The 10,738-nt window shown below is 41.8% G+C and overlaps 1 protein-coding gene across 1 annotated transcript in view; it reads right to left on the bottom strand.

Annotated features, from left to right (window-relative positions):
• Positions 1 to 1,145: 1,145 nt before the first annotated feature.
• PCDH19 (protocadherin 19) overlaps positions 1,146 to 10,738 on the bottom strand; it is a 147,034-nt gene continuing 137,441 nt past the window's right edge. The window contains exon 5 of the mRNA XM_070951726.1: positions 1,146 to 1,784. Within this exon, the coding sequence (XP_070807827.1) occupies positions 1,192 to 1,784 (593 nt within the window). The 3' untranslated portion in view covers positions 1,146 to 1,191. The remainder of the gene's footprint in view (positions 1,785 to 10,738) is intronic.

The raw sequence follows: 10,738 nt of genomic DNA, 5'->3' as shown, positions 1-10,738 counted from the left end.
TATTAAGTTATAAGCTCAGTTCATTTCTCTGAGGCTCTGGATAAGCCAAAAGAGTTTAAATATATAGGCAAGGTTCAACGCCTGGAAATCAAAGTTTGGAGAAATAACATCGTCTCCTTCCTCGGGGTTGTAAGAAAAAGAAAGAAAGAATTCGACTTCCTAAAAATGTCAGCACTTTTTGCATCTTTGCAAATGACATAAGAGAAACCAAAGAAGAGAAGGGGAGGAAAAAAAGAAGAATGTAAAAAAAAATAATAATAATAATAATAAAAACACCACCTGGCCAAATGATCAGAAACTGGGAAAGGGCTGAATTTTTGCAGGTTCCCCCAAGTCTTAGATTGTTGTTCATAGAACACAACCACAAGCACAATTACAACAGCAAAAAAAAAAAAAAAAGGAACCCAAAAAACTTGAAACGCCTTTTGTTTTTCCCCGACCGCCCCCCCCCCAAACACTCGACACACAGGAGTTTGCAATATCAAATACGATAATAGTACAGAGAAAGCATGTGGCAGCAGAAAGCTCTCCGGATTGAGGGGGTGATTCATAGCAAAAGAGCACCATCTCAGAATATGGATTCACTCTGGATACAGGGCAGATCAGAAGCTCCATAGGATTGGGGATAGACTACAAATGGTTTTGATTCCCACACTGAACCCTAATGAAGGGAGAAGGGAGGCACTTTGCCCACATCAAGAGGTCCTGAAATAAGCACAACCAAGTTCCTAGCGCATAGCCGCCCCCGTCTAAAATCAAGGGCACCGCATTACACATCGCCTAAGACGGAATTGGAGGGCTTTTTTTCACCCCACAAAAAAAACTCACGGGAGACCCAACTGTCAACCCATTTCTTGCCAAGGTTGCTTGATCTGGAAAAATACAGGGGGGAAAAAAAAATACTTTGCGGATAATACTTCCGTCAACCGAAGGGCCCTAACGTCACTTACCCCACTAGAGAAGAAATAGGGGGAAAAGGAAAATAAAACGGTGTTCGTTTTGCTTCACTAGCCCCCTGATGAACCACATGAGATTGTCACATTAACGATCGCTTCATTTTTTTTTTTTTTTTTATAAACAATACATTGAAGGAAAGCTTCTAAATACAGCAACTTTGCCTGGTGAACTGTCAGTAAGCTCTTTAAAAATGGTGAGACGTGTTTGGTGAGGGCGTTTTTCCTTCCATCCGCTTTAGAGTACAATATCCTTTAGCCTCTTCACGCCAGGCGAGTCTTTCTCCCTACATTCTTGTAGGAGAGGGTTAATTTCATGCACTGTATTCTCACTGTCCGCGCCCCTCGGCTCTGCTTCCATAGGCCTGGAGGGACCATTGGTCACAAACGGCTCTAAGTCGCGACTGGACGGGCAGTGAAATAGGCTGTAGGACACCGACGGTTTGCTAGACGAGGGACTCTTCAAATGGACGGGCGAGGTGATGGGACTGATAGCCTCACAACCGTTCCCAGCCTCCCGGATGGCCCCGTTCACCTTTGGACTACAGATGGGTGGATCCAATGTCCTTTTCCCTTTGACATTGATCGGGCCCCGTTCCTCAGAAACAGGGTCACTCCTGTCTTTGCCAAATGTTGCAAAAGTTCTCTTTGCAGTAGAGTCTTCGTAAAGCTCCGTATCCACAGTGGAAGCTCCTATAGAGAGGGACATGACGTTCCTTCCATGTTCAGGAGATTTGCCTCGGGCGGGGGCGGGATTCCGGGGCATCCAGCATCGGTCAGAATGGCCAAGGATCCGACACTCTTCTCGACAGTGGAATCCTTCACTCTGATCTAAGGTCAGGAGACAAAAGGAGAGAAGAATGTTATTAAAGGGTTGCGTGATACACGTGTTTTGTTTCATGTTTGTTCACGTCCCAGATGTTCAGTCATGCTCTTCGGGTGGATTCAGCAAACCAGAACCTAGGATATTTCTTCTAGGATTTGGTTGTAACAAAATCTGGAGGGGCGGGGAGGGTTATCTTATGGGGTATACATTGCTCTTTGTCCTTCTCTCCTTAATTCTCTGGGAAGTAGAACAGGACAGGACAGGACAGGACAGAGTAGAATTCTTTATTGTCCAAGTGTGATTGGACACACAAGGAATTTATCTTAGGTGTATATGCTCTCAGTGTACATAAGTAGAATAAAATACATTCATCGAGAATAAAAAGATAGTGATAGTGAAGGTTACTAATAAACTATCAAATTGTATTAGGAAACAAACAAACAGAACAGAACAGAACAGAATTCTTTTATTGGCCAAGTGTGATTGGACACACAAGGAATTTGTCTTTGGTGCATACGCTCTCAGTGTACATAAGTAGAATAAAATACATTCATCAAGAATAAAAAGATAGTGATAGTCAAGATTACTTATAAACTATCAAATCGTACTAGGAAACAAATAAAGAATAGAATAGAATAGAATAGAATAGAATAGAATAGAATAGAATAGAATAGAATAGAATAGAATAGAATAGAACAGAACAGAACAGAACAGAACAGAACAGAATTCTTTTATTGGCCAAGTGTGATTGGACACACAAGTAATTTGTCTTTGGTGCATATGCTCTCAGTGTACACAAGTAGAATAAAATACATTCATAAAGAATAAAAAGATAGTGATAGTCAAGATTACTAATAAACTATCAAATCGTACTAGGAAACAAATAAAGAATAGAATAGAATAGAATAGAATAGAATGGAATGGAATGGAATGGAATGGAATGGAATGGAATGGAATGGAATGGAACACAACAGAACAGAACAGAACAGAACACAACAGAACAGAACAGAACACAACAGAACAGAATAGAATAGAATTCTTTTATTGGCCAAGTGTGATTGGACACACAAGGAATTTGTCTTTGGTGCATATGCTCTCAGTGTACATAAAGAAAAAATGAAATACATTCGTCAAGAATCATAAGATACAACATTTAGTGATAGTCATAGGATACTAATAAGCAATCAAATCATACTAGGAACCAATAAAAACAATATAAATTGTAAAGATACAAGCAACATGGATATAGCCATAAGTGGGAAGAGATAAGTACTAGTAAGGATGAGAAGAAGAATAGTAATACAGCCTTACGACCACAATTGAGCCCGAAGTTTCTGTTGCTAAATTGAATCAATCCAGTTGTTAAGCTAGTAACACGCTTGTTAAGTGAATCTGGCTTCCCCCATGACTTTGCTTGCCAGAAGGTGATAAAAAGGGATCACGTGACCCCAGGACATTGCAACTGATGGTCATAAACATGAGTCAGTTGCCAATTATTTGAATTTTGATCACGCGACCACAGGGATGGTGCAACAGTCGTTAAGTGTGAAAACGGGTCAGAAGTCGCTTTTTTTCAGTGCCATTGTCACTTCGAATGCTTCACGAGAGGAACCATTGTTAATCAAGGAATTCCCAGAAAGGCAAGAAGAGCTTTCAGATTTGCAAGATCAGATTTGTGTTAGCAATCATGGTTTTGGTTTCTGGCTTTGACTACCTGGAAGGGCTGACACAGAGGCATCAAGTTTCCTAAGAAAATGGCTACAGCATATAAAGAGAATTTGTATAAAATGTTTTATAGATGGCACATGTCACCGGAAAGATTGGCAAAAATGTTTAAAGATAAATCAACTAAATGTTGGAAATGCCAACAGACACCGGGATCATACTATCATATGTGGTGGACATGTCCAGAAGCGAGAAATCATTGGGCAAAAATTCGAGCATGGTTAGAGAAAATGACACAGCAACATATTGATTTAAAACCGGAGCTCTTCCTGCTGGGTATCTTATTGGAGAAAATTAGTAAAGGAAATATATATTTGATCATACATGTAATAACTGCAGCAAGAATTGTATTTGCACAAAATTGGAAAGCAGAAAAAATTCCTACAAAGGAATTTAAGAGGTAATCAAGAAAATATTAGCATGTGCAGAAATGAATAGATTAACAATGGCAATTAAAGGGAAGGAAGAATCGGAGTATTGCAATACATGGGGGAAATTTTATCAATGGATAGAGATTGAATATAGACAAAAAACAGCATAAAATTTAAGAAATCTGGAAAGAACATGTTGTAATAAATTAAATTAAAATCTAAAAGCAAAGAGATATATGAATTAAGAAAATGGTGGTGAATGTGGAATATGATGACACAAAAATCTTGTACTCAGATGACACACTGATTGATTAATGATGTGCCGTTTGTTTAAAAATAAAAATAATAAACTTTCATCTCCCCAAATTTCCTAAGAAATAAGAATATCAATATTCAAGTCTCGTTGTTGAAGCTTCCTGGGGGAGGAGCCCGCAAAACCGCACTGTAATTTTGCCTAGAGAACAGAGGAGTTGCCATTCGCTCACCCTCCTCTATAAAACGCCTCCCGTTTCCTGTAACAAGCTGTAGACATTTGTGAAATGACATTTTAAAGGGTTTTTTTAAAATCCCGGCGGCTCCCCCTTCTCTCCCTCCCACCCACCCCCTTTTCTTTTAACAAGTCGAAGTTCAACTTTCAACAGACTACGGTGTCAGCTGGCATTTCTACTGCTGTTGCTGTGCCTGTCAGAAAAGAAAAGCTGGAGGGAAACAAGTTGCAATGCGAAATAAATTAAGCCCGTATTTGTGAAGTCAGCATTTTTCTCCCCCTTCCCGATGCCAGCGCTAAGAGGCATGGGGCTTTAAACCCTGCCTGACGTGAGATATCCAGTTATAAATGCCACAATTAAGTTTACAGATTCTCACGCCTCCCTATCCAATGTTTTATTTAATTGCTTCTTGAATTAGTACAAATTCGTTGAAGATATCTCTGGCTTGCTATACAGGTAGTCTTCAACTTACGACCACAATCGAGCCCAAAATTTGTGTTGTTAAGTATTTCCAAAGGTGTTTTTTTTCCCCCCCGGGAGGAAACTGGGAAAAACTTTCTTGTTTTTTTCTTTGAAGACGTTTCACTTCTCATCCAAGGAGCTTCTTCAGCTCTGATTGGATGGTGGGGAATGGAAGGATTGATACTCCTTGCAGACAGCTGGTCATTTGCATCCTTTTAGAGGGTCGTTGAGGCCAGTTGTGTCCTCAGGAAACAAAGTCCACTTGCCTCTTGAAAAAAGCATCTTTGGGGCAACTATGACCTGGATGACTGAGAATCTCTATAGATTTTTTTGCATCTTTGCAAATGAGCATCCTTCGAATAGTGTGGGAGTAGGAATGGATTTCCAAAAAACTGCAGACTACAGGAACCATTTGCACTACTCAGGTGACCCTGAGGACACAGATAAACCTCCAAGTGCTTCAACGACCCTCTAAAAGGATGCAAACGACCAGCTGTCTGCAAGGAATATAAATCCTTCCATTCCCCACCATCCTGTCAGAGCTAAAGAAGCTTCTAGGATGAGAAGCAAAACGTCTTCAAAGAAAACCAAGAAAGTCCAATTCCTTTAAAAAAAGCACCTTTGGGACAACCATGACCTGGATGACTGAGAATCTTTACAGACTTGTGGTCTTAAGTGAAACATTTGCTAACGTTAGTTTGTCCCATTTTATGTCTTTTTCTTGCCATGACTTCTCAAAAATACACCTCTTAACCCTTAAATGGGACTTAAAGGTAAAGGTTCCCCTCACACATATGTGCTAGTCATTCCTGACTCTAGGGGTGGTGCTCATCTCCGTTTCAAAGCCGAAGAGCCAGCGCTGTCCGAAGAAGTCTCCGTGGTCACATGGCCGGCATGACTCAACGCCAAAGGCGCATGGAACGCTGTTACCTTCCCACCAAAGGTGGTCCCTATTGTTCTACTTGCATTTTTTACGTGCTTTCAAACTGCTAGGTTGACAGAAGCCGGGACAAGTAACGGGAGCTCACCCCGTTACGCAGCACTAGGGATTCAAACCACTGTTCTGATCGACAAACTCAGCGTCTTAGCCACTGAGCCACTGCGTCCCTTGACTTACTGCTATGTTCACATGCAGAAGGTTGCAAACTATTTATTAAACCTTCTATATCCTCTTGCTTTCTGTTCTTTCAGTCAACCAGGGAGTCTAGGCGAAGATGTAAAATTGATTAGGCAAATGGTCAGGGCAAAAGAGGGCAAGGAAGTGATTAATTATGCTCCAAATCGTATGCTGCCCCGAAAGGCAGTTCAAATTCCATTAAAGGGAAAACCCAGCAAAACTCCATTAAAAGACAGTAGGATGTCTTTGTGCCCTACTTTACAGTAGCCGTATGACTCCGTTGTTATGCAACAGCACTTGCTTTGTTGTAAGAGCTGAAACTCAGCCTGAAGGGTTGTTCAGACCTTTGGGACCCCACTTAAGAAGCCATCCTAGGAAAAAGGTCCATGTTTCAACAGCAACCATCATCCTTTCTAATTCTGGTCCTCATCATAATCATCTCAGCCAGTCATGTAATTTCCCAACTAAGGCTTTGTCAAGAGTTCATTGCAAAAATCAAATCCAAAAAGCCCACACAGCAGGGGTGAAATGCTACCGGTTCACCCCGGTTTGGGTGATAAAAGCTAGCAATTCGGTCGAACCGGTAGTTTAAAAAAGCTACCAGTTCATCCAAACTGGTATTTCTGACGATCAGCTGTGCCGTGAGGTTTATATTCGCTAGAAAGCAGGAAATCCTAAACTAAATCATGCGGCACAGCTGTTTCCCTCACCACTACCTAGGGAAGTCTTCTTTTTCCATGTGAAGCACACATTTGATGCGCGCTGCACACGTCCTCCTGTGGCTTTACTCCCGAGTTGACCCTTGTTCCTTAGTTCCTGACAGCTCTGCGCATGCACACATCGGGAACAGGCTCCAGCTGTTCTTCTGCCCCACTGATGTCCGACTCCGAAGGCAGCTGATAACTGTTGGACGGCCCTGGCCCCATCTCTGCCTCCGATGCAGAGCCCTCATCAGAGCCTTGTCCAGACTCCAGGACTGGCCCATGTTCCTCCCCAATCTCCTCACTGTCTGAATCTGCCATGGGCTTCGCTGGTGGGCTACAACACCAGGTTTTAAAGTTGCCAAGGTTGGACACCCTGATATAAACATTTCTGATCCTTTTAAAAAGAAAACATAGGAAAAATACACACTCACATACACAATTACTTGGACAAAAGACAGCCAGTGGACCTGGTCTTCGGTTTTAATATTAGTGTTAACTACATTCAAACGACCACCAAGCCTGGATAAAGAAGGATATTCTACAAGGGAGCCATGTGATTTCTCTCTCTCTCTCTTGATACTTTATCTCCATCCTGAAATATAACCTCCTTCACTTCAGGTTGGATCACATACAGATAGTCTGAAGTTCAACTTCTGGCGTGCATTTCCAAGTAAACAGCAGATGATGGGATCCATTTCTGCATGAGAAAACTGAATAGCCATTGTCGGTAGTGGGGTTGATTGACAAAATAGTCTTACCCTCTCTAGGCATTTTCTGATGCAGCTGAAATAGAACGTTTTTCTCCTGGCCCTGAGTAATTTTGGCATGCACTTTCCTGTCTTGGGATTCAGCCAAATCCCTTTAAGAAAAGCTCTTTTCTTTAATGGGCCATCTCCTAACATCACTCACTCCGCTCTCTTTCTCCAAGCAAGCCGTAAAGGGTTAATGCTAACCAAGCAGAGTGGAATTTAGGCCTTGAAGGTTTGACGTAGCCGCAAACTTTCAAAACCGTGCTGCCAACTTCACTAAGGGTTCGCAGCCCAACCGTCTGAGGACAGTTCATTTGGATGCTTCGGTGTATCTGCGCATTAATTCCAGCTTTTCGGCTCCATTTGTATTTCCACCACACTCCAGCAGCAGCAAAAAAAGAAAAAAGGAAGGAAGGAAGGAGAAGAAGCAGCAACAGCAGCTAATAAAAATTCTCGGCACACAACCCAATGCAGCAAAATGTGTATCTGTGAGCGGCTTTAGGACTTAAGAGGGAATCCACTCGCTGAAAAGCAAACCTTAAGGCACTCGCTTGGAAGATGGAGGGAAGGGAAGGGAAGACGCAAAGAAAGAACCGACTGCTTAGAATCCCACATCTCAAGAATATTCTCTGCTCCATCATGTAAAGAGCAATACAAACAATAACACTAGAAGTGAGATTCTGAAGTTCCTGCTACAAGACACACACAGAGAGACAGAGAAATGTCTGCCTAACAATAGTTGAATTGTTAGGCTGCATAAACAGAGGGATAGAATCAAGATCACGTGAAGTATCAATACCACTTCATAATGCCTTGGTAAGGCCACACTTAGAATATTGCATTCAGTTTCGGTCGCCATGATGTAAAAAAAAAAAAGATGTGGAGACTCTAGAAAGAGTGCAGAGAAGAGCAACGAAGATGATTAGGGGACTGAAGGTTAAAACATATGAAGACCGTTGCAGGAACGGGGTATGTCTAGTTTGATGAAAAGAAGGATTAGGGGGTGACATGATAGCAGTGTTCCAATATCTCAGGGGCTGCCCCAAAGAAGAGGGAGTCAAGCTATTCTCCAAAGCACCTGAGGGCAGGGCAAGAAGCAATGGGTGGAAACTAATCAAGGAGAAAAGCAACCTTGAACTAAGGAGAAATTTCCTGACAGTGAGAACAATACAATGAGCCTTGGTAGCACAGTGGACTAAAGCACTGTTATTAACATCTGCTGCTTGCAATTACTGCAAGTTCAAATCTCCCCAGGCTCAAGGTTGACTCAGCCTTCCATCCTTTCAAAGGTAGGTAAAATGAGGACCCGGATTGTGGGGGCAATAAGCTGACTTTGAATAAATATACAAAAGTATGAAGGCTATTGCTTAACGCATTGTAAGCCGCCCTGAGTCTCTGGAGAAGGGCGGCATATAAATTAAAGCAAAAATAAAATAAAATAACAATAATCAGAACAATTTGACTCCAGAAGTTGTAAATGCTCCAAAACTGGAAGTTTTTAAGAAGAGATTGAATAACCATTTGTCTGAAGTGGTGTAGGGTTTCCTGTCTAAGCAGGGGGTTGGACTAGAAGACCTCCAAGGTCCCTTCCAACTCTGTTATTCAAATTGGAGCTGACATACTAGTTTTGTTCTCATGAGCTAGAAAAGCCCTGTGGAGGATATGAGCTCGGTTGTTTGCTTGCAGACCTCTCATTACCCAACTAGGTGACATCATCAGTACAAGTGAGTGTGAGGTTTGGTGCCTATTTATATATAAGTAGCCCTGTCTGTTTATATAGGGTAGCTTGGTGGAGGTGTGGTTTCCTCCCTAGTAGTTCCTTGATGAGAGATTATTTTCTTCCTGATTGGTCCTTTTTTTTTTTTTCTTTACTGAAAAACACATCCCCTCCAGTAGCCCACATACAGATAAGCAAGGACTAGTATATGTTCCTCCTCAAGTCTCAAATTCTACAGTGCTATTCCAAAGAAACCTTAGTGCTCAGTTTCTCTTCTCTTTAATTTCAACCTGCCACACTCTGAGCTAAATATCTATAATTTCCTCCCAATGCACGTATCCATAATTGTATGACAGGTTCCATGTTTCTGGTTGGGAACTCATTGTTCACCAAGATGTGCTCTTAAAACGCCCTCAGGCTGCACATTTAGACACTAAAGCTTCCATTTCAAAAAAAAAGAAAGAAAGAAAGAAAGAAAAGAAAACTTACAAGGGAGGGCTTTGTGTCTTAATTTATTGAAGCCAATCTTCTCTTTGAAGGACTCTTAAAGGACAGTTCTCGATTTGAAATGCTGTCCAGTCCAAATCCAATTTTTTAAAGAAGTTAACGAATCGGGAGCAGAAAACCATGAAGTGATCTATTAATACTGAACAGCAGATCATCAAACCGAACAGCTCAGCCAGTCCCCAAAACGATGGGCTGAACGGCATTTATCCATAGATTGCACTTACACAACTCGTATCTGTTAGATTGTATAACCTGTTATCCAGTGATGGGATTCAAATAATTTAACAACCGGTTCGCTGCCCTAATGATCAGCTGGGTAGGCGTGGCTCGGTGGTCATGTGACCATGTGGGTGTGGCCAACTCAACATCACTCATGTCGATGGGCGCTTTGCCTTGGCTGTTACAATGTAATAAGGATTAACCAGTATGGGAGCCGGTACGCTCCCATAGAGAGGGCCTCCTCCGGGTGCCGTCAGCCAAACAATGCCAACTGGCGGCCCCCAGGGGGAGAGCCTTCTCTGTGGGGGCACCTACTATCTGGAACAAGCTCCCCCCAGAGATACGGAGGATCCCGGATCTGCGCACCTTCCGCCGCGCTTTAAAGACCTTACTATTTCACCAGGTGGGCCTGGCCTAATTTTCTCCCTCTTTTATAAAAGATTTTTAATTTTTAAATATCTTTTAGTATTTTATACATTCAATTTTAAATTGGTTTTAAAAGTTTGGGGTTTTAAATTTGTCGGGGCCAAAATTATTTAATTTGATTTTATCCTACTTTTAAATTTTGTATGTATGTGTTTTATTGTTTGGCTGTGCACCGCCCTGAGTCCTTCGGGAGTAGGGCGGTATAGAAATCAAATCAAATCAAATCAAATAAATAAAATAAACCAGAGAGGCAGTTTCTGTAAAATTAAGCTAGAAACAACACCAGAATGTTTCCTTCCTGCCTTCCTTACAGGATTAGCCCTGTAAAGTGGAAAAAAAACAAAATAAGATTTCTTCCAACAACCGGTTCTCCAAATTGCTTAGAAAGTTAACAACCGGTTCCCCCGAATAGGTGCGAACTGGCTGAATCCCACCACTGCTGTTATCTATTACAGATAGGCCTTGACTTACGAC

This window comes from Pituophis catenifer, unplaced genomic scaffold (assembly GCF_029215685.1).
Source record: "Pituophis catenifer annectens isolate HBS135680 unplaced genomic scaffold, rPitCat1.0.hap2 SCAF_11, whole genome shotgun sequence".
Classification (NCBI taxonomy): domain Eukaryota; kingdom Metazoa; phylum Chordata; class Lepidosauria; order Squamata; family Colubridae; genus Pituophis; species Pituophis catenifer.
Note: the sequence above shows the minus strand (reverse complement) of the source record. Positions and strands in the feature narration are given on the sequence as shown.